A 24,893-nucleotide genomic window follows, 5' to 3' on the forward strand; every position below is an offset into this window, starting at 1 on the left:
ATAAAATGTGAGGTGGGAAACTTTTCAAGATGGGTTGTGACCATGGCGGCCATTTTGAAGTCGGCCATTTTGAATCCAACTTTTGTTTTTTCAATAGGAAGAGGGTCATGTGACACATCAACTTATAGGGAATTTCACAAGAAAAACAACGATGTGCTTGGTTTTAATGTAACTTTATTCTTTCATGAGTTATTTACAAGTTTCTAATCACTTATAAAATGTGTTCAATGTGCTGCCCATTGTGTTGGATTGTCAATGCAACCCTCTTCTCCCACTCTTCACATACTGATAGCAACACCGCAGGAGAAATGCTAGCACAGGCTTCAGGTATCCGTAGTTTCTGGTGCTGCACATCTCATATCTTCACAGTATAGACAATTGCCTTCAGATGACCCCAAAGATAAAAGTCTAAGGGGGTCAGATCAGGAGACCTTGGGGGCCATTCAACTGGCCCACGACGACCAATCCACTTTCCAGGAAACTGTTCATCTAGGAATGCTCGGACCCGACACCCATAATGTGGTGGTGCACCATCTTGCTCGAAAAACTCAGGGAATGTACCAGCTTCAGTGCATAAAGAGGGAAACACATCATCATGTTGGCCACTGGATATGCAAAATTGCTACATGATGATGTGTTTCCCTCTTTATGCACTGAAGCTGGCACGTTGCCTGAGTTTTTCCAGCAAGATGGTGCACCACCACATTATGGGTGTCAGGTCCGAGCATTCCTAGATGAACAGTTTCCTGGAAAGTGGATTGGTCGTCGTGGGCCAGTTGAATGGTCCCCAAGGTCTCCCGATCTGACCCCCTTAGACTTTTATCTTTGGGGTCATCTGAAGGCAATTGTCTATGCTGTGAAGATACGAGATGTGCAGCACCTGAAACTACGGATACTGGAAGCCTGTGCTAGCATTTCTTCTGCGGTGTTGCTATCAGTGTGTGAAGAGTGGGAGAAGAGGGTTGCATTGACAATCCAACACAATGGGCAGCACATTGAACACATTTTATAAGTGATCAGAAACTTGTAAATAACTCATGAAAGAATAAAGTTATGTTAAAACCAAGCACATCGTGGTTTTTCTTGGTAAATTCCCAATAAGTTTGATGTGTCACATGACCCTCTTCCTATTGAAAAAACAAAAGTTGGATTCAAAATGGCCGACTTCAAAATGGCCGCTATGGTCACCACCCATCTTGAAAAGTTCCCCCCCCCCCCCCCTCACATATACTAATGTGCCACAAACAGGAAGTTAATATCACCAACCATTCCCATTTTATTGAGGTGAATACATATAAATGGCCCACCCTGTATATTTTTAAGTATTGTGTTCTGGTATTCAAAAATTTTTTGCAAATGTATTAATTTCAAAAAAATTGGAAAGACACAACCCTATATAAGAGCTCACTCACAGCTGATAATGCATATCCCAGCAAAAAGCAAGCCAAAAGATGTAAATAACTGCCTGTAGAGCTCATAAACAGGATTGTGTGGTGACACAGATCTGGAGAAAGTTGCAAAAATTATTCTTAAATGAAAGAAGTTTTGAACAATGAAGACTTCTTTGAGCTGGCTGCCCCCATAACCCCTCCCAAAAAAAACAAAAACACCTGCTCCAGCACGAAACCCAAAATCATGTGATTCTATGGCACAGAGTTTCACACTGGAGACTGGTGCCATGGGGTCAGAGCAGGTAACTCTGTCTCATAAAGGACAGAATTACAGAGAAGAAAGTAGCAGGGAGCGGGAAGAACAGCATTGGATTTTAAACTCACAGTTCTGCACAACAGTCATTTATTGAAAAAGCATTAGAGGTACCCTTTATGGAAAGGCCATCAATGTAAAATAGACACAGTTCGTAGATAGCCAGCACGGCACTGCTTCCCTATTTGAGTGTAGAACAATGAAATGGCAGACTTGGACTAGGAATGCTGGAGGTGGTGCTCGGATTGACAATAGTACATGAAAACGTTTCAAAGAAGCAGGAAAATAATCGGCAACTCACCGCAACCAGCTGAATAAATCTTCTATTATTTCATACTCACAAATATGTTACATGGGAAGAGGGTAGTGGGGGGACACAGGATGGCGACCAAGCTCCGTTTCGCACAGTGATCGTGCTTCCTCCGGCTGGAGCTTGGTCGCCATCCTCTTCCCTCTTCCCATGTAACATATTTGTGAGTATGAAATAATAGAAGATTTATTCAGCTGGTTGCGGTGAGTTGCCGATTATTTTCCTGCTTCTTTGAAACGCATCAATGTAAAATGCCCACAAAACCTTTTTTAAGCACATAATAAAGAGACCTACAGCTGATTGTTTGGAAGTGAAAAATAGAGTTCATGCATATACTGTAGCTCTATTTAAGGGTCCATTCACAGTATGTATTTTCCTGTGCAGCAGCCTCCCATTGTTTTCAATGGGATTCTGCGTTGCCAAAATAACCTAGATGAAACATTTACCACAGACATTCTGTAGTGTGAATGCTGCAGCAGAAATTCAGTATCGCAGACTCCACCAAGAGAATGAATATGCTACGGATTTACCTCTCTCAGCTGACCACCGTTCCGATCTGATGGAAACATGGAATCTCTTTTCTTAAGATTGCTGAGGTTCCCAGAAGTTGGACCCACACTGGCTACTGATTTAATATCAGGGGGTACAATACTATTAATGTAATGTCATTTTTTTTAGAGTTGTCCCTCGAATAACACTTATTCTCTGTCTTTAGAATAGGAGATAAGTGTTGTTGGTGTGACAACTCTTTTAAAAAGAATATCTATATAGAACATTTACTAGTAGCTATAAAGTATGCAGCTACCCGGTGTTCAAAATGGAATGTGAACATTCACCTAAGTTAGAACTGCATAGCTGTGGACCTAAAAGCCCAGTAGCCCATCCCACAGCCAAGTCTCTGTATAGTTACTAGGGCTCATCCTCCGTTTACTGCAGAGCAGCCAGGAAAAATAGCTTGTCTGGAAAGGAAAGAGTCCCTGTAGTAACACGTCACTATATCTTCAAAAACTCCTCAGGTTGTTAGGATTGTAATGTTGGATTGTAAAGTAAGAAGAGACTAGGCTGTCAGCTGCCAGAGGGGAAAGGAGACTGATTATGACAAGAAAATGTTCCCAGCTGCACTGTTTAACAGTAAAAGATTATAAAATTTATTTTCATTCTAGAAATCCTGCAATTAAACTGAAAATGGCTATTAGCATTTCAAGATATTTGAAATAAAAATGATTTATGAAACTTCCCAGTAAGGCAGGGATAGAGTTAATAAGCCACACCATAAATAAAGCCTTTATTAGCAGATGATGACAACTCAGTCACACCTTGATCAGTTTACTCATAATAATGGGATCAGTATTATAAATAATAACACAAGTTTATATAGTTGCCCATTAAATGAAACAGGGCGGTCTAGAAAATAAGCTAAATTGTGCTGCATACAAACCCTCCTGTCATCAAGGAAAACAGCAGGTGGAGCAGGAACCTATAAACTGGTCATAGACCATAAACACATCCAGTCACACACGACACATGGCTGGCTTTCTATACACCTGCTTCTATTTGGGCAGCCAACTACAATCCACAATATGGCGGAATTTATTTATTTTAAATCAACTGGTGCCAGAAAGTGAAACAGATTTGTAAATTATTAATTCATGTTAGTTTTTGAAATTATGCTGAGAAGCAATTAGATCATTGTGCAAGATTGTAGATGTGCGACCATGTCTGTCTTCTACCTGAATTCAGATTTGTAAATTACTTCTATTAAAAAATCTTAATCTTTCCAGTACTTATTAGCTGCTAAATACTACAGAGGAAATTCTTTTCTTTTTGGAACACAGAGCTCTCTGCTGAATCATGAGCACAGTGCTCTCTGCTGACATCTCTGTCCATTTTAAGAACTGTCCAGAGCAAGAGAAAATCCCCATAGCAAACATCTGCTGCTCTGGACAGTTCCTAAAATGGACAGAGATGTCAGCAGAGAGCTCTGTGTTCCAAAAAGAAAAGAATTTCCTCTGTAGAATTCAGCAGCTAATAAGTACTGGTAGGATTAAGATTTTTAATAGAAGTAATATACAAATCTGTTTAACTTTCTGGCACCAGTTGTTTAAAAAAAAAAAAGAAGACAAAAGTTTTCCACCACTTTAAGACTCCAGAAAGACCACAGGGAAAGCATGCAAGGAGGAAACACATCTAATGCAATAAGCCGTGTACAAACCTGTTCACTTATTTGTTTACCCAAAAGCTCCTCTTTGTAAAGCATAAATGGTACTTTGTGTAACAAATGTCGCACATGGAATAGTGTTTGTTCCACCGAATCACATCATCCAAAATGATTGCTCCAAGAATTGGTCAAACAACTGGGTGGAACCAGGATAGAAAAAAAAAATGCACCTGCATGAAAAGCTACCACAAATCTTTTCATCAATATTATAAGAGAAAATAACAGCATAAAACCCCTTTAATACCACTTATTTAAATGTATCAAAAATAATACTTTGAGCTGGAAACACCAAACTGGCAGTGTATTTAGGGGTGCAATAGGCAAGGGTGAAAAGGACCAGAGATTCCGAGTGGCCTTAGCTAGGACCAAACGGACATTGCCATTCCCATAGACCGCAATGTATTCCGCCGAAAGAATGAGCAGTCTCATTCTTTATACAGCGGATGTTTGTCACTGAAAGTTTTACTTGTTTGATTGAAATTCCAAGAAAAAAAAACTGTGTAAAGTCAAAAACCATACGGTGTAAACCGGATGGAACTGTACCAACATACGGTTCTCTATGGTTCCCATTGACTCCCATGTTAAAAAACAAAAAAACAAAGCATATATATGGTTTTTCACCCAGACTAAAAACTGTGGTAGACTATGGTTTTGGGTATGGGGAAAAAACTGACATAACCGTACAAGATGCCAAACGGAGGCAACCGGATGCATTGTTTGGCATAAGGTTTTCAATGGAGAATCAATGCATACGGTTTTCAATACGGTTCCATACGGTTTTCAAATTAAAAATGTATATGGGAACTGTATTGCAAGAACGTGGTGTGAATGCACCCTAACAGAGTTCTTGAGCTGAATTTTTCCACCTGATTCCGCAATGTGAGTGGGCCTTTAGGTTTTTTTTTTTCCTCCTTACCTTCTAAAAACTACAAGAAAACCTCTCGAGGGTACGTTCACATGTACAGGATCTGCTGCATATTTTCTGCAGCTGTTTTGCTACCCATTGAAGTTAATGGGTAGCAAAATCAGCTGAACAAAATATGCAGCAGATTCTGTACATGTGAACGTACCCTTAAAAAGTAAAACCAAATTTTAAAAAATCCAGCCAATTTTTTAATGAACATACCGACCTAAAATCAAGAAAATAGTTTAAAAGTACACTCTTCTATTGAACAACACATTTCAATCCTGGGTAACAAAAATTATTCAAAATATTGAAATGTACAAATTGGCTACAAAAAAGTAAAACATACACTAGGATATAAAAAATTCATAATTCAAGTTATTCTGCCAAAACCAATGAGACCAAGCTCTATAAAAAATCCAGTACCCTGCTGCCAGGATTCAAGGAGAGCTATCTAAACCTAGTCATACATATTAGAAGACTGACAAGCGATGGACATGGAGACTCATACATGTAGAAGTGCTTGCAGATGTGGTTTGTCATGTATAGCGGCAGGCAGGGGGGAAAAGCCAGCCACATGTAACAATATTGCTAATGAAATATTCTTATTGCTTTCCATTGTGTGTCTCCATGCCAGCTGGTTTACTTGAATATGCATGTGGTTGTGGACCTTTATATATATTCATGAACTAGAAAAAAAAAAAAAACAGGTACAGTATAGTGATAAGTATTCCCGGCTGCCAGTGCATTGTATGCTTTATATTGCCACATAATAGCTAACACAGTATAATAGTGAGTATACTCGGCTGCCAGTGCATTGTATATTGGCATGGTATAGCTTTTACAGTATAATAGTGAGTATACTCGGCTGCCAGTGCATTGTATATTGGCATGGTATAGCTAACACAGTATAATAGTGAGTATACTCGGCTGCCAGTGCATTGTATATTGGCATGGTATAGCTATTACAGTATAATAGTGAGTATACTCGGCTGCCAGTGCATTGTATATTGGCATGGTATAGCTAACACAGTATAATAGTGAGTATACTCGGCTGCCAGTGCATTGTATATTGGCATGGTATAGCTATTACAGTATAATAGTGAGTATACTCGGCTGCCAGTGTATTGTATATTGGCATGGTATAGCTATTACAGTATAATAGTGAGTATACTCGGCTGCCAGTGCATTGTATATTGGCATGGTATAGCTATTACAGTATAATAGTGAGTATACTCGGCTGCCAGTGCATTGTATATTGGCATGGTATAGCTATTACAGTATAATAGTGAGTATACTCGGCTGCCAGTGCATTGTATATTGGCATGGTATAGCTATTACAGTATAATAGTGAGTATACTCGGCTGCCAGTGCATTGTATATTGGCATGGTATAGCTATTACAGTATAATAGTGAGTATACTCGGCTGCCAGTGCATTGTATATTGGCATGGTATAGCTAACACAGTATAATAGTGAGTATACTCGGCTGCCAGTGCATTGTATATTGGCATGGTATAGCTAACACAGTATAATAGTGAGTATATTCGGCTGCCAGTGCATTGTATATTGTTAATTGGCATGGTATAGCTATTACAGTATAATAGTGAGTATACTCGGCTGCCAGTGCATTGTATATTGGCATGGTATAGCTATTACAGTATAATAGTGAGTATATTCGGCTGCCAGTGCATTGTATATTGGCATGGTATAGCTATTACAGTATAATAGTGAGTATACTCGGCTGCCAGTGCATTGTATATTGGCATGGTATAGCTATTACAGTATAATAGTGAGTATACTCGGCTGCCAGTGCATTGTATATTGGCATGGTATAGCTATTACAGTATAATAGTGAGTATACTCGGCTGCCAGTGCATTGTATATTGGCATGGTATAGCTAACACAGTATGATAGTGAGTATACTCGGCTGCCAGTGCATTGTATATTGGCATGGTATAGCTAACACAGTATGATAGTGAGTATACTCGGCTGCCAGTGCATTGTATATTGGCATGGTATAGCTAACACAGTATAATAGTGAGTATATTCGGCTGCCAGTGCATTGTATATTGGCATGGTATAGCTATTACAGTATAATAGTGAGTATACTCGGCTGCCAGTGCATTGTATATTGGCAATGTATAGCTATTACAGTATAATAGTGAGTATACTCGGCTGCCAGTGCATTGTATATTGGCATGGTATAGCTATTACAGTATAATAGTGAGTATACTCGGCTGCCAGTGCATTGTATATTGGCATGGTATAGCTAACACAGTATAATAGTGAGTATACTCGGCTGCCAGTGCATTGTATATTGGCATGGTATAGCTAACACAGTATAATAGTGAGTATATTCGGCTGCCAGTGCATTGTATATTGTTAATTGGCATGGTATAGCTATTACAGTATAATAGTGAGTATACTCGGCTGCCAGTGCATTGTATATTGGCATGGTATAGCTATTACAGTATAATAGTGAGTATATTCGGCTGCCAGTGCATTGTATATTGGCATGGTATAGCTATTACAGTATAATAGTGAGTATACTCGGCTGCCAGTGCATTGTATATTGGCATGGTATAGCTATTACAGTATAATAGTGAGTATACTCGGCTGCCAGTGCATTGTATATTGGCATGGTATAGCTATTACAGTATAATAGTGAGTATACTCGGCTGCCAGTGCATTGTATATTGGCATGGTATAGCTAACACAGTATGATAGTGAGTATACTCGGCTGCCAGTGCATTGTATATTGGCATGGTATAGCTAACACAGTATGATAGTGAGTATACTCGGCTGCCAGTGCATTGTATATTGGCATGGTATAGCTAACACAGTATAATAGTGAGTATATTCGGCTGCCAGTGCATTGTATATTGGCATGGTATAGCTATTACAGTATAATAGTGAGTATACTCGGCTGCCAGTGCATTGTATATTGGCAATGTATAGCTATTACAGTATAATAGTGAGTATACTCGGCTGCCAGTGCATTGTATATTGGCATGGTATAGCTATTACAGTATAATAGTGAGTATACTCGGCTGCCAGTGCATTGTATATTGTATATTGGCATGGTATAGCTAACACAGTATAATAGTGAGTATACTCGGCTGCCAGTGCATTGTATATTGGCATGGTATAGCTATTACAGTATAATAGTGAGTATACTCGGCTGCCAGTGCATTGTATATTGGCATGGTATAGCTAACACAGTATAATAGTGAGTATATTCGGCTGCCAGTGCATTGTATAGCTATTACAGTATAATAGTGAGTATACTTGGCTGCAATTGCATTGTATATTTTATACTGCACACTATAGCTATTTGAAAGAATGAGACAAAATTTGCATATAACTGTTATAAAGAAGACTTATTCCTGTAGTAATATTCTAACATTAAATAGACATGTTGGAATTGAACACTACTGAGAGTATCCATTGCCGGGGTTATATTTCCATAGCCTTACACAACACTTCAACTGATCCAACGGTAACTTGTCAAGCTTTAGAATAAAAGTTTACTTAAAGTCAACCCCAAGATAAAAATTGTATGTATATTTACAGTCCTTCTGCTGGACACGCTGTGGTACACTGTCTGAGCACTGTTTACACTACATTGTGGACTGGGTGAAGCATTTACAGCAAAGGGTGTGTGTTACAAGGTGAGTTTTGTTCAGTTATACATTTCCTCTTCAGCAGCCACTGCCGGGAAAACATTGTATTACATGTCAACTTAAAGGGAACCAGTCAGGTCCCCTATGGCTAAAAACCTTTCCCAGTACCTTGCAGCCGGCAGGCACAACATTCAGATGCTGTGCCCAAAACTTTACTTCCTCTCAAAAATGGCTGTGGAGCTGCCCCTGCCTCCCAAATAGACACTCAGGCTTTAATGACGCACCAAGTGCCGGGAGTGTCATGCACCAAGTGCCGGGAGTGTCATGCACCAAGTGCCGGGAGTGTCATGCACCAAGTGCCGGGAGTGTCATGCACCAAGTGCCGGGAGTGTCATGCACCAAGTGCCGGGAGTGTCATGCACCAAGTGCCGGGAGTGTCATGCACCAAGTGCCGGGAGTGTCATGCACCAAGTGCCGGGAGTGTCATGCACCAAGTGCCGGGAGTGTCATGCACCAAGTGCCGGGAGTGTCATGCACCAAGTGCCGGGAGTGTCATGCACCAAGTGCCGGGAGTGTCATGCACCAAGTGCCGGGAGTGTCATGCAGGACTGAAGTCCTATGCCAGCAATGGCAGGCAGGCAGTTTGATATGATGAGATTTATTAAAACCTGCGTAGAGAAAAATTAGAGCAGTTGCCCATAGCAACCAGTTGGATTCATATTAAACCCCATAATGACAATTTACGTAAATGTACGTCATGATACGGTGGGACGCACCATGACTTATATTTAAGCCATGTACATGACGCGAGCACCGGACCGATGCTCGCATCATGCAAGGCAGGTCCCGGCTGCTATCACGCTGATTTCTGCCATTAACCCCTCAGATGCCGTGATAAATACAGATCACGGCATCTGGGGCAATATGGTCGTTTAAATGGATGATCATATAATCCACAGCACTGCCGCGGGGTAGAGATCATCGAACATGGCTTGCGGAGGTCCCCTTACCTGCCTCCAGCCATCACCAGGGGTCTTTATTAATAAATAAATAAATAAATAAATATATTTGGTATCGCTGCGTGCGTAAATGTCCTAACTATCAAAATAGGGGACCATGACAAATTGGTGAGGTAAATTTGGGTCAAAACTGCTGTGGAAATTTTTTTGTTGCCATTCTAACTCGTGTAAACATATTATATTATATATACTGAGGTTTATACAAACTTTTACCACACACCGTGCAATAGTAATGTAAAGCAAAGCTTCTGACTGAAAAACTAACCAAGTCCAAAAAAGCAGTACGGTCACAAAGTCAAACATGTAATTCTAGGGAAAATAAAATTATGGTTTAGATTTACCAAAACTGTATAGTTCTTACCCAGTGCAGACATAAACAGCCTTCAAATGGGCCAGATTTAATACAGTAGCTCCGGCTGACTGGAAAAGCTCAAGACTATCTAGGGAGATTTAGCTAAACCTGTGCAGAGGAAGAGTGGTTGCCCACAGCAACCAATCAGATTGCTTCTTTCATTTTTAAAAAGGTCTCAGAAAAATGAAAGAAGCGATCTGATTGATTTTTATGGGCAACTGCACCATTCTCGCTAAATCTCCCCCAAAGTGTCTGACCTGAGCCATCTCCACTGACAGCAATGCAGTCCGCGCAGAATTCTGACAAATATGCATGTATGAACGCACACTTAATCTGGGCCTATGCTGTCATATTTAGGGTAGGGTCACACATGCCGTATTTTGCTGTGTATTTTCTGCTGCGTATTTTGCTACCCATTAAAGTCAATGGGTAGGAAAATACGCTGCAGTAAATTAGCAGCAACACAAACGGCAGTGTGACCCACCCCTAAAGAACATAGGGGGAGATTTATCAAAACCTGTGCAGAGGAAGAGTGGTGCAGTTGCCCATAGAAACCAATCAGATTGCTTCTTTCATTTTCCACAGGCCTCTAAAGAGGCCTGTGGAAAATCAAAGAAGCAATCTGATTGGTTGCTATGGGCAACTACACCACTCTTCCTCTGCACAGGTTTTGATTAATTCTCCCCAATAATTCTCTGCCCATCATTTTCTAGAAAGACTTCAAACATCACTAAAAAGAAAAGATCCAACTAGTACTTGAGTTGTGATACCCTTCTGTTTCCTAGTCACGTGTATCTAGGAATGCTGGATAACAACTGACATAGATATTGCGGCTCGGCTTACCTAGGGTCCTAAATGGCCTTCAAGCATCTATGCAGGGATACATCACACACAACCTTGTGTAGAATTTGGTGGCTTGTACAGTTCAGGATTCCAGGGAGCTTCCCAGTGAAGAGAGCTGTAACATATTAAGGTCATACTAATTGCCCCCAGCGCCACATTTACAGAAGGTTCTGGGTGACAATGCCCTTTAAACTATCTGTAATCTGTTATTGGTGTGGTTACTGAGCCAGGCTGACAGCTTTACCTTTCAGTACTTAGAAGTGGCCACACAGGAGTATGATGACCTCAGCAAATCTGCATATCAACCACATCTATATGTAGTGCACCTGCATACAGACATGAGGCTATCCTACCGAGATTGACCAGTCAGTAGTAGATACCAGTGCACTGCCTGTTCATTAAGGAGCAGCTCTTCTACACATCAGCCACCACCTATATATAGTAGGGATGTCCTGATACCGATACTAGTATCGGTATCGGGGACGATACCAGACATTTGCATTGTATCGGGGACCCGTTTAATGTCTCCGATACCATATCAAAACCTGCTGCAGTGCCATCCTCCCATCAGAGCAAAGAAAAAAGCTGATTTAATTGTGAGAAGTAAACAAATAAAAAATCTAAATCTAAAGTTATAATAAACAGAATAAGATTGCTAAGAAAAATGCGGAATTTGGCACAGCCTTCATCTCCCGTTATTCGGGGGATGCAAAAAAAATAAAAAAAATAAAAAGAGCACATTTTTACGAAAAATTGGGATATACTGAGACAGGACCCATTTTTAAATGAAGCTATAGGAACAAAGAATTTTAAACCGAAATGGATTTATCGGCGAGCAAAAACTGTAGCACAAGAAATAGAACTTTCTTATCCAAGACTAAGTAAAATAAATAGAAGAAAAACAGAGCAAAAAGGCTCTTTTAAATGTAATCAAAAAAGATGTGGTACATGTTCACACATAGAGGACGGCAAACAAAGTATAATATGTGCGTCAACTGGGGAAACCGTTCCCATAAGATCCCATCTTATTTGTGCCAGTAACTATGAGGTCTGTGTGTTGGAGTGTCCATGCGGAATCCAGTATGTGGGCCGCACGTCCCAAACACTCCGTTAATGCATAAACTCACATAGGTTTAATATAAAACACAGATATCCTAAACACAGTGTTTCCCGGCATTTCGCCCTGTGTCATAATGCAGATCCTGGGTTACTACGGGTAACTCCCGTAGAACAAGTAGCAGACGGTTTACGAAGATTTTCGACTTTATGTAGAAGAGAACGTTTTTATATATTCATACACTAGTCCCGAATTGTTTTAATGAGAGCATTGAGCATCCCTTAAAAACTGCATATATATAAATATTTTAGGTGTTGTCCAATTGGAATGTGCTTCCGGGTGAAAATGGGGTGAGGTAGAAGTATATATTAGAGGGTTATAGTTTTAGAAGAGTGTATCCCTGAGGAAGGGGAATAATCCCCGCAATGCGTCGGACTTGATGTACTAGTACTTTATCGGATGTTTTATGTTAAATAAATTGTTACCTTGCATAAAAGAATTGTGGACTTCGGCTGCTTCCGAGGTGTAAAGGACAAGTGAGGTGTGTTCGCCCAGTTCAGTGTTCAGGATGGTTCATTGAAGGCTCACAGGATTGAGGGGGGTTTAGGACGCAAAGACCACTCTCGTGAAGTAAGTGTGAAGAAACAACTTTGTATGCACCTTAAAATTGATCCTGTCCGCTCTCCAGTTTTTAGTAAATTTTTTGCTCTTTTTTTTCCTTTACCTTCCCATTCGGAGTGGTTTGGAACTGACCGAAATGGATTGCAGCAGATGAGGATCTAAGGCAGTGGTTCTTCGATATAATAAGATAAGAAAATAATAAAATAAGTATACAAAGCAGTCCGGCACTGCAAGGATGTTGGGGGGCGGCTGGTGGAGGTGGGTGTATTCTGCTGATGCGGGTGTGTGGTGGTGCTCTGGTTAACACAGCAATACAATCTTCTTAACCAAGCAAAGGTATAGAAAAAAACGGCGACTCACCAGATTCACGTCTTCCGACTTCTTTATTTAGAGAAATACTCACAAGAATTCATAGGGAGGGGACATTTACAGGGGGGTACCAACAGGCGACAAGCTCCGTTTCGCACTGATCAGTGCTTCATCCGGCCATACCACTCTGTCTGGACAAGTGCACTTTATATTCAGGTAAAACCCATTAGTGACCACCCACACACGTGATGTACAACTCCCGAGGAGAGGCGGAGCAAATCACAGGTATACCGCTGTATCTGCTTTTTCATTTAACCCCAAAGGGCCCGTTGCATTCGACCTTAGTATCCAATGCAATTCCCTTTTAAGAAGCGTTCTCTCTGCTCGATTTTTTTGAGACCTACAAATCGGAGAACTTCAGGGTTATTCCTGTGTGCCTCCTTTACTTGGGATATTAAGGGAGTCGCCCCTTGTCTGCTCGCTTGGATGGAGTAGAAATGCTCCCTGATCTGAACGAACAGCTGGCAGTGCGTCTTCCCAATATAAAAGAAGCCACACGGGCAGAGGATTGCATAAACAATATTTTTGGACTTGCAAGTTATCAACTCATTTACTGTATAAATGGGCCCTAGCCTTAGATGCCTCACTGCCATATTGTATTTACAGTAATTGTAGTTTCTGCATTTTAAATTCCCTTTCGGTGACAAGTCTCCTAACCATGTTGTTTTTCTTTTTCTTTCCTCCTTGTTCTGGGCTGCTCGCAGCACATCTCCTATTGTTTTGTTCTTTTTATATGTAATCCTTGGTTTCCTCAATGCTACATCTTTTAGTATTTCATCTGACTCGATTATATACCAATTTCGTCTTATTGCGGCTTCTATAGTTTTGTTCATTGGTGAGTTATCAAACACGAATGTGAATCGTTTTTCTGGGGTTATTTTCTTTCTTTCAGCTAGTAGATCTTTTCTGTCTTTCTGGTCTACTTTTTGTCTGCTTTTTCGTATCAATTTAATTGGATAGGCTCGTTCTTTTAACCTTTCTGTTAACTCATTAGCTTGTTTTATGTATGTTCCTTCACTGCTATTATTCCGCTTTAAGCGGCAGTGGTTCTTAACCTGGGTTCGATCAGGGGTTCGGTGAGTCAGTGTCGCGAGTTCGGCAGAGGTCAAGACAACCCCCCGACTCCTATGATTCGTGATGACACGCCCCGCTTTTCCATCATTGGCTGCAGGTGATCATGTCTCACCTTACATGATCTCAGAGTACTGTTTTACCCTACTGTAAGTGAAGCCTCCTATCCTTTGTGACTCTGCTCCTACGCGATCGCCTGCATGCGTCCCACGCTGGAAACGCACCACTTCGTGACGCACTTCCGGTCCCGCAGCGTCTTTAATAGGCTCATCCAGACAGCCCCTCTGACAAGCGGACAGCCTGGATGCACGGACACCGCGGGGACAGGTAGGCACACTGAGGATTCTGGATATAAAAACAAAGAAAAGGAACAGACTTTGTTGCGAAAATGACAAAAGAGTGGCATTTGCCAAGGTAAAGCCACGCATTTCTGAACTGGTACACATAGAAGATAGGTCTCAGCACCTTTCCTTACGTTGCATAGAACTCAAATGGATGGACACCTGATCCACACAGTCCCTGGAAACCAGCAAGTTCAACCTCTTCAGTGCTACCATGCCAAGCATCAACAGCAAATGACATCAATTGAAAAGAAGATAGCGGAGCACTCACCAGCTCAGTAAAAAGGCTTCTTTATTGATCATGTCGATCAGTCGGGATTCATGCAGGGGAGAATGGAATGGACGCGGGGGTACAGAGAACGGCGCCAGACCGTTTACGCGCCGGAGCGCTTCGTCAGGCCGGTGCTCGAAGCATCGGCCTGACGAAGCGCGCCGGCGCGTAAACGGTCCGTCGCCGTTCTCTTTTACCCCGCGTCCATTCCATTCTCCCCTGCATGTATCCCGACTGATCGACATGATCAATAAAGAAGCCTTTTACTGACCTGGCGAGTGCCCTGCTATCTTCTTTTCACTTGATGCCATTTCTGAACTGGTCTCTGAAAGACAACAGCAGAAGTCACACCGATTTATAGTAAATATTATATAATGGTTTTGTTCTTTAATGGTTTTGTTCATTTTGTGCACCTATGTATAAATATATACCCATGTTTTGAATTTGGAAAAATCTTTTTTTATTTTTCCAATTAAGATGGGTTCGGTGAATGAGCATATGAAACTGGTAGGGTTCAGTACCTCCAACAAGGTTAAGAACCACTGATCGAAGGGATTTTTCAGTATAGTCATTGCAAGTGTTTGAGTGGATACCAGTGCACTGCTTGTTCATTAAGGAGCAGCTCTTCTACACATCAGCCACCATCTATATATAGTAGGGATGTCCCGATACTAGTATCAGTATCGGGGACGATACCAGACATTTGCATTGTACCGGGGACTCGTTTAATGTCTCTGATACCATATCAGATACCTGCTGCAGTGCCATCCTACCGTCAAATAAAATGCCCCGCTCTGCATCAAGGCGTCCCATGAGGAGCATGTGACACACACATCACTCTGCTTCCTCCACTGCGCCCAGTGTAATGCTACGGAGGAAGCAGAGTGATGTGTATGTCACATGTCCTCCATAGGACGCCATGATTTGCACAGGAGAACGGGGCAGGAGTGGCAACACCCGACATAGGACAGCCACCGGTGAGCAACTCCCAGGGGCACTACTGAGGGTGTGGTGGTGGGGACTGCATGGGGGTGGGGGGGGGGGGGGGTTCTGAGGGATGTGCTGTCTACAAAGGGGGCCTGCTGTCTACAAAGGGGGGGGGCTGTGATCTACAAGGGGGGACAACTGCTAATGTCTGCAGGGGGCTGTGGTCTACTAGGGGGCGACTACGAATGTCTGCAGGGGGCTGCTGTCTACAGGGGGCTGCTGCTAATGTCTGCAACTATCTATACTACCTACAAGGGGATACTACCTACTATTAAAGGCAATCTTACAGCAGATTCACCTGAAATCTTGTCTCATACTACAGCAGCCGCCTCCATTGCACACAACAAGGAACCCACATATCAGCACGGTAAGCAGCACCAGAAACCGGGTCACCCTGCTGTCAGATTCCCTCTAAAATAAAAGTACTCATACTTGGTATTGGCGAGTACTAGAATTAAAGTGTCGGTACTCGTACTTAAAAAATTTTTATTGGGACATCCCTAATATGTAGTGCACCTGCATAGAGGGGGATGATCAGAGTGCAGACCCAGTCAGTAGTGTATACAATGTACAGAAATAGATACCAGTGCACTGCTTCTGTTTAAAGGAACAGCTCTTCTACACATCAGCCACCATCTATATGTAGTGCACCTGCATAGAGGGGATGGTCAGAGTGCATACATGAGGCTATCCTGCAGATAGACCCAGTCAGTAATATAGACAATATACATATATAAATAGATACCATCTCTTCTACACATCAGCCACCATCTATATGTAGTGCACCTGCATAGAGGGGATGGTCAGAGAGCAGACATGAGGCTATCCTGCAGAGATAGACCCAGTCAGTAATATAGACAATATACATATATAAATAGATACCATCTCTTCTACACATCAGCCACCATCTATATGTAGTGCACCCAGGGGATGATGAGAGTGCAGACATGAGGCTATCCTGCAGATAGACCCAGTCAGTAGTGTGTGTGTATATATATATATATATATATATATATATATATATATATACACACACACACACACACACACACACACACACACCAGAGAACCGCCTGTTAACACAACACAATGGAGATCAGTACAGGACACAACACAATTCTTAGATATTGGGCAGAAGCCGCACAGGTGTAAACAATGACAGCATCCTCATCATCATCATCATCCTCCTCATCCTCCTCCTCATCCTCCTCCTGAAGTTGCCGGCTGCGCCCCCACAAGCCCTGACAGCCCACCCTCAGCCCCTTTTGACAGCTACTCACTTTTTCCGAGCCTTCTCCTTCTTTCCCTTCGGCCTCCTCTTCCGGGCCTGCATGGCCAGCACTGGAGAAGAAACACACAAGACACGTTAGGAGGACGCAGGCTGACAATGGCGCCGCCGGTACACTGGGTGTGGAGAAGCGGGCGCGGAGTCTCACCCTTCCCCGAGCTCATGTCCCCGTTGTTCTGCTCGTTGCTGCCGGTGCCGGCCGGGGCTCTGTGCACGCAGGCGCAGCTCTCGGCTTCCATGAGTAGAATAAGATCGCGCCGTACAACGCGCTGCTTCTATACACTGCGTCACCCGCTCCCTCCTCTGACTCCTCTCCTAGGCAACCGCTGCCTCCGCCGACTACAACTGCGCCGGCGGCCTAGAGGGCGCTCTTGCCTCGCGACTCGCTTGTTGGTGTCTGGGAGGACTGGAGGCCAGGTTGTAGCGGCGGGTGAGAAAGCTGCTTCCCCACGTGGACTGAGGACACATGCGCCGCCTTGTCGCCCACCTGCAGGATCACAGTGTTGGCAGACGCTTCCCTTACATCCCCCGCCTCCAGCAGCAGCAGCAGCGGCGGCCGGCTCTGCTCCATAGAGGGCCGGGGACAGGTCAGTGAAGACAGCGGCCTGGAACTGTTGTGGTGACTGGATCGCGTCCAGCCTAGGTGTGGTGTGACCGCGCGGCTCTGGCTGCCATGTTCTTTCGTGTACAGGAGTGGATGCGGTGTCCGGGATACATGGTCAGGCTGGCATCTTGTTTCTGCAGAGGAAACTGGGAATGGGAGAAGGATACTAAGGCTCTGCCTCGGTTCACACCTACTGAAGTGTTTACTGTGGGAAGCCATGCGTTTCTGTCATACAGACCCCTAGAGCCAGTCATACACCGTTATAAGAACTGCTTCCATATAAAGGGGTACTCCGCCAATAACGGGGGCACTTATCTGCTGGCTGGGCCATAACTGCATGGGATGGGAGTGGACAGGGGGGCAGAATGGGGTCCCTGTCCCCATAGGGGCTCACAATATTAACCCTTTCAGGACTCGGGTTTTCCGTTTTTTGTTTTTGTTTTTTCCCCTCCTCACCTTCTAAAAATAGAAACCAAAAGAATATTATTTGTGGAACAAAATTGAAGAAAAAAAAAAAAAAATTTTGTAAATTTTTAGGGCTTCCGATTCTACAGTGCACCTTTTGGTAAAAATGATACTTTATCTGTATTGTGTAGGTCCATACAATTACAGGGATATCCAAGTTATGTAGCTTTTATCTTATGACATAAAAAAACTTATAACTACAATAACTACATTCACCAAAATTAGTATGTTTTAAAATGGTCCTCTTCTGACCCCTATAACTTTTTTTTATTTTTCTGTATACGGGACGGTATGAGGGCTCATTTTTTGCATCAGGGTCTAAAGTTTTCATCAGTACCAGTTTTGTTTTGATTGGGCTTTTTGATCACTTTTTATTATAATTATTATATATTTTTTTTTTTTTGGGTATACAAAATTACCAAAAATACGGTATTTTGGAACTTTTTTGACGTATACGTTATTGACCGTGTGGTTTAATTAACGTTATAAATGTAAAATAGTTTGGACATTTTTGCACCTGGCGATACCACATGTTGGTTTTTATTATGTTTACCTATTATTTTTTTATATGGAATTTGGGAAAAGCAGCGTTATTTAAACTTTGTATGGAAGGGGTAAATTCACTTTTTTTGGTCCCCATAGAGGACTATTACAGGCAATCTTCTGATTGCATACACTAACATTGTTCAGTGTTATCTGTGCTCGATTGCTCCAGGCTGGAGCATCGCAGAGGAGATCGGACGTCAAGGAGGCAGGTGAGGACCCTGTTTCACCGTGATGATCCCGATCAGCCCGACTGAGCTGGCAGGAATGCATCTTTACTTATTTATTTTCATTTTAGACGTGGGGGATCAACTTTCATCACCATGTCTAAGATATGTATTTTTTACATTTTACGCCATTAACCATTGAGGGGGCTTATTTACATTTATTTTAACTTTTTTTTTTTTTTTTTTTTTTTTAGGGGACTATTACATGCAATCTTTAGGTTGAAAACACTGAACAATGCTGTCCTCTGGAACAGCATTGATCAGTGGTAACGGTGCTCCATTACTAATGGCTGCCCTGCAGTCCTGGAGTGCCGATCAGACAGAGGAAAGTAAGATACCTTCACTCTTGCTTTGAGATGATCAGGACCCCGCAATTTCTTCACGATGGTTATGCTCAGTAACCCTGAGATACCGTTAAGCTAATTTTGTAAATTTTAGAAACTGCAATTAACTTTGATTGCGGCATCTAAAGGGTTAATGCCAGACATATCAGCGGCTTTTTCTGAAATTACCTGGAATGACTGGTACACTTTAAAGCCTTAGGGTACGTTCACACGTGCGGATTTTCAGCGTATGTTACTCTGCAGATCCGCTGGTGAAGGCCTGCTCTATGCTGGCTTTACATGTGCCTGCTCCTAGTGGCAATACGCCCCTACCAGCAGGCACACTGCGATGTGCGAGTTGCAGTATACTCGCACATCGCGGGAGCTCTCCGCCTAGCTCAGAGCAGGGAGAGCGGCCGCGATATGAGAGTACGCCGCGCACATTGCTACAGTGTGTCTGCTTGTAGCAGGTATTGCCGCTAAGCAGGCACATGTAAAGCCAGAATACAGCGGGGCCTTCACCAGCGGATCCGCAGCTTAATACGCTGCGAAAATCCACACGTGTGAACATACCCTTAGGGTGCATTCACATGAACGGATTTTCCGCAGCGGAGGTTGCACTGCTGAAAATTACTTGCGGAGAGCCCATCCCATTTCAAACTCGCAGCAGAAAACACGCTGCCTATTTTAAAGGAAAAATACACTTGTGTGAACAAGTCCTTAGGTCCAGTATTACTAGTGCGGATGCATCCACATTCAGAAAAACATTGAGAAGCTCTCCAGGAAGCTAGGCTTTGAGTGACGGTTACAATCAGTAGCCAGGCACTTGTCATAAGTGATGGGCAGCAATGATCCCCCTGCTGTCCGACTTTAACCCATTTAGTTACTGTGATCACAGTCTAAAGGTAGAAAATAGATACCAGTGGTATGGTGGTCACCAGATCCCTACTGTGCAATCACAGGGGTATTATTATTGGAAAGCCCATCCCCTAATTGCCCCTTTTCCCATTTTACAAAAAATAATAATAATAAACATATTGGGAATCGCTGCGTGCGGAAATGTCAGAAGTATTAAAATATAATGTTTAGAATCCCACACTGTGAACAGCAAAAATGGACATAAATACCGAACACCAGAAATGCTGCTTTTTGGTCACATCATAAATCAGCAAAAAATAATGAATAGAGGTGATCAAAAAGTCAAATCTATAGGGGTAAGAATAGGACCATTTAAAGAATACTGATTTTGTATTAAAAAAAAAAATGTTGGGGGTGTATTCACATGTACAGTATCTTGCGCATATTTGATATCATCAAATGCTCAGGATGCTGTACGTGTGAATATACCCATAAAGTAGTAGTTTCATTTCCCCCACAAATGATTTTTTATTTTTGCCGTCCATTTTATGGTACTCCTATTGATCTGTAGATGGGGAAAAATAAGAGTTATGGCTCTTAAAAGGCAAAAAGGTAAAAACAAAAATGCAAACAATGTCCTCAAGGACAAAATGGGCTGTCCTCTTAAAGGGGTACTCTGCCCGGAAACCTCTTATTCCCTATCCAAAGAATAGGGGATAAGATGTCTAATCGTGGGGGTACCCAGCCTCGGGATTTCCGCTGCGGCATCCCAGTCATCCGGTGCACGGAGCGAACTGCGCTCAGTGCTGGATGACTGGCTACTACAGCCTCCACACCCCCTCCATTCATATCAATGGGAGGAGGTGTGACAGCTACGTACCCTCCCATAGACATGAATGGAGGGGGCGTGGTGTGACGTCACAAACACGGAAGCTCCAAGCTTCTGTGTTACGGATGTCGTTGCTGCAGTACAACAACTACTCCCATCATGGGACAGACTCCCATAATGGGAGTAGTAGTCCAGGGGCAGAGGGACAGATCGAGCTACACAGTCCAGGCCTAACTCTGTTCTCTAATGGGAACAGCCTTTCTGGCAGTGTGTTCCCAAACATGGAGACTCAAGCTGTTGCTTAACTACAGCCCCCCATGATGGGAGTTGTAGTTTATCTTCAATTGGAGGCTCCCTGTTTATGAACACACTGTATTATGTGTGCTCTCCCCAGGGGAGGGCGCAAAAAATTTACTTAACCATATTTCTTTCTTTTCTTCTCTTTTCAGATACCTGACTACGTCCGAATCGGTGGACTGCGATGATGACCAGCGTTTTTTTAATATCAGTAAAATGGTAGAGGGCTGTGGGGGAGTTTTTTTTTTAATAAACATTTTTTTTTCAATGTGTTGTGTTTTTTTATAATTCAATTTTCAGGCTTAGTAGTAGAAGCTGTCTTAGGCTGCATTCACATCTTGTTTTTGCAATACGGTTCCAGTCTAGTTTTTTTTTTTTTTTTTTTTTTTTATACAATAAAACAAACTGTCTCGACCGGACCAAACCGTATACAACCGTGTATATACCACTGTACGGTTTTAAACCGTATACGGATGACCGGTTGCATACGGTTTAATACGGTTTTTTTTTAAAGGAAAAAAAACTGATACGGTTTTAGGTTTGTCCTTAAAGTTCTATTTGTAGGAAGAACTTTCGGCGTGCACTGCGCATGTGCAAACTGCAATACGGTTCCATCCGTATTGTGCAAACTGGATGGAACCGTACGCACATACGGTTCCCATAGACCACCATTTAAAAAAAAAACAAAAAAAATACATAATGGTTGTATCCGTTTTTTCACCTTGATATAAAACTGTAAATGATGTAAAACCTAAACAACCGGATGCTACAGTTGGCTACGTTTTTTTTCACTGAATTCGGATACGGGAACCGTATTGCAAAAACGAGATGTGAATGCAGCCTTATGGACTGGATCAATTACTATGCCAGGGCTTAGCGTTAGCCCCAAAATCAGCTAACGCTAACCTCTAATTTTTACACCGGTACCCACCGCCACAGGGGTGCAGGGAAGAGTCGCTACCTACAGGCCTGGAGCTTCAAAAATGGCGCTCCTGGGCCTAGGCGGTAACAGGCTGCCGTTATTTAGGCCGGGGAGGGCCAGTAACAATGGTGATCGCCCATCCTGGTAACGTCGGGCTGTTGCTGATTGGTTGGTATCTGCCTGATAGTGAAAATAGGGGGAACCCTATGCCTTTTTATTTTAAATACATTTTTAAAAAAGTGTGTGGTTCCCCATTTTTTTTTCATTCTCAGTCAGATACCAACCAAGCAGCAACAGTCTGACGTTATCAGGATGGGCGAGAACCATTGTTACTGGCCCTCCCCAGCCTAAATAATGCTAGCCTGTTACCGCCTAGGCCCAGAAGTGCCATTTTGGCGATAATGCTAAGCCCTGGCTTTGTAATGGACAGCTTCCACTACTAAGCCTATAAATTCAATTATAAAAAATACAACACATTGAACACACCCCCACAGCCCCGTTAACCCTTTTATTGACATTTTAAAAACCGCTGTTAATGATCGCAATCTGCCGAATCTGACGCAGTCCTCAGCATTCACGTATTTAAAATGAGAAGAAAACAATAAAACTACAACCATTTCTGTGGTTTCTAAACAATCAAACAGCTGGTGTGAAATTTTTGATGTAAACTGGACTCTCACCCCTTTGAAAATATGTAACGCAGACAATGTACGTAGACACGCCCACTTTTACAAAACTGACGTAACCAGTGTAAACCGCAGCACAAAGCTCCTTGAAAATGTTGTCGATACTTTTCACGACAAAATAGATTTTTTTTTTTTGGCGCAAAATTCGAGAAACTCCCCTTCTGTTTCATTCGGGACACACTGCTTCTCCGGGACTTCAAGCTGTCTGAGCAGTGTACTGCAGGGAAAATGCCACAGCTCTGAAGTGTGAGGTAGAGAAGGAGTGCATGGAAGCGCGAGGGGGGGGGGCTCTTTCTATATTTTGCACAAAATGTATCAAAGGACGTGCACAATTTTAGTAAATATTGAGCAAGAGTGTAAATTACACAGGCAGTGTAAAGGGGTAGATCTTTGTCTACAATAGACACCTAATGATAAATCTCCCCTAGACCCCAGCCGTTGAAGTAAAAAAAAAAAAATATATATATATATAATTTTTTTTTGTGGGTGGGTTGTTTTTTTTTTTTTTAATAAATGACAGTAACATTTGGGTAAAAATGTGATGAGAAGCCACCCAAAGACTTGTTAAAAGTTGGATGCTATATTTTACAAAGGTATGTTTATAGAAGACCTGTTTATCTTGTATCCACCAGATTTATTTAGAAAGTTCCACTGTGCCTTCAAAGCCATGGATTCTGTCGAAATGACGACCATTTCACTGAAACGTCACCTTACGTCTGAAGACCTCGCCATAGAGAAGGCAAAGAAACAAAAACTTTCAGAAAATGATTTCACTGATGAATCTCTGATTGATCTTCAGGAAACTGTTCAAACCAAAAAAGCCATAGAAACAGAAACTGTTGATGAAACCCCACTCACTAAAACTGAGGAAGATAATGACAGTGAAGGGGAAAATGAATTTCTGGAGGCGGAGCCTGATGAAGGGGAACCTGAAAGCTTTGCTGATATGATGAAACATGGGTTGACTGAAGTTGATGTTGGTATCACCAAATTTGTGAGCATTCATGAAGGTTTTTCTGGAATCTTGAAGGAAAGGTAATTGTATTGCTTTTGGGCTATAATGGTAACTTAGTCTATAATGGCACTTGTTTAGCTAGTCTGTATCTAACCCTTTTCCTTAGCTGTGACTAATGTAGTTTTTACTTACTATAAATTCACTTTGCCCAGATTGGCTAGAGTTATAACAAAATTGGTACATAAAGATCAGAACTGGTTTATACCTGGTAGATCCATTGGGCTTTGTATCCATATAGTTTTTGACAATTTGCAGATGGGGGGGCTCTTTGGATGCGACAGAGGTTTTCAGCATGTTACTTTTGGGCAGTTGTGAGGAGATATGGACACTTCAAAAGTTAACCAGTAGCGGTACTGTTACCACTCTGTTTCACAGCTCTCACTTGTGGAACGGGGATCTTCACTAGGGATCGACCGATTATCGGTATGGCCAATATTATTGGCCGATAATCACGATTTTGGGCATTATCGGTATCGGCAATTACCTTGCCGATAATGCACCGCGACCGCCGCACCGCACCCCCGACCCACCGCACCGCGTCGCACCCCCCACCGTGATGCTGGGCGGTATACCGGTATGGATTTTTGCCCCTCGCCCACCCTCCGAGTCAATAAAAAAATTTAACTTACCCGTAATGGTGGTGGTCCGGACCATCCATCCTTCCTTCCTGTAGTGTCCGGGGGCGTTCCGGGTGAAGAGTGAACCGGTCCGGGCTGTCCTTCTTCTCCAGCGGTCATCTTCTCCACTCCGGGCAGGCTCCGGCCTAGTACGCTGCATAGACGCCGCTGTGCCGTGACGTCAGGTGCGTCACTGCGCAGCGGCGTCTATGCAGCGTACTAGGCCGGAGCCTGCCCGGAGTGGAGAAGATGACCGCTGGAGAAGGACAGCCCGGACCGGTTTACTCTTCACCCGGAACGCCCCCGGACACTACAGGAATGAAGGAAGGATGGCCCGGACCACCCTGACAGGTAGGGGCAGAGAAGCGGGTGGCGGCGGCCTATAGCCCTGCAAAAGCCACTGCAGATCATTGATTTAAAGCGCCCGCTTTAAATCAATGATCTGCAGCGGTGTCGCAGAGGGTTAAATAGCCGATAACTTATACCGGAATATCGGTATAAGTTATCGGCTATCGGCCCTAACCTGC

The 24,893-nt window shown here is 42.7% G+C and overlaps 2 protein-coding genes across 7 annotated transcripts in view; one reads left to right on the forward strand and one right to left on the reverse strand.

Moving 5' to 3' along the window:
- The window catches only part of SRPK2 (SRSF protein kinase 2), a 157,891-nt gene extending 140,527 nt beyond the window's left edge, over positions 1 to 17,364 (reverse strand). For 3 of the 4 annotated variants that reach the window (XM_056573533.1, XM_056573532.1, XM_056573536.1), the window contains exons 1-2: positions 17,129 to 17,364; positions 16,973 to 17,033 (exon numbers count right to left, since the gene is read on the reverse strand). In XM_056573533.1, the coding sequence (XP_056429508.1) occupies positions 16,973 to 17,033; positions 17,129 to 17,219 (152 nt within the window). In that variant the 5' untranslated portion in view covers positions 17,220 to 17,364. Of the gene's footprint in view, positions 1 to 16,972; positions 17,034 to 17,128 lie in introns of those variants that run through there. The other variant, XM_056573535.1, reaches the window with a different exon arrangement.
- The window catches only part of PUS7 (pseudouridine synthase 7), a 78,790-nt gene continuing 71,206 nt past the window's right edge, over positions 17,310 to 24,893 (forward strand). For 2 of the 3 annotated variants that reach the window (XM_056573537.1, XM_056573538.1), the window contains exons 1-2: positions 17,310 to 17,567; positions 23,367 to 23,769. In XM_056573537.1, coding sequence (XP_056429512.1) covers positions 17,447 to 17,567; positions 23,367 to 23,769 — 524 coding nt within the window. In that variant the 5' untranslated portion in view covers positions 17,310 to 17,446. Of the gene's footprint in view, positions 17,624 to 23,366; positions 23,770 to 24,893 lie in introns of all 3 variants that reach the window. The other variant, XM_056573539.1, reaches the window with a different exon arrangement.

The sequence above is a fragment of the Hyla sarda genome, chromosome 4, assembly GCF_029499605.1.
Source record: "Hyla sarda isolate aHylSar1 chromosome 4, aHylSar1.hap1, whole genome shotgun sequence".
Taxonomy (NCBI): domain Eukaryota; kingdom Metazoa; phylum Chordata; class Amphibia; order Anura; family Hylidae; genus Hyla; species Hyla sarda.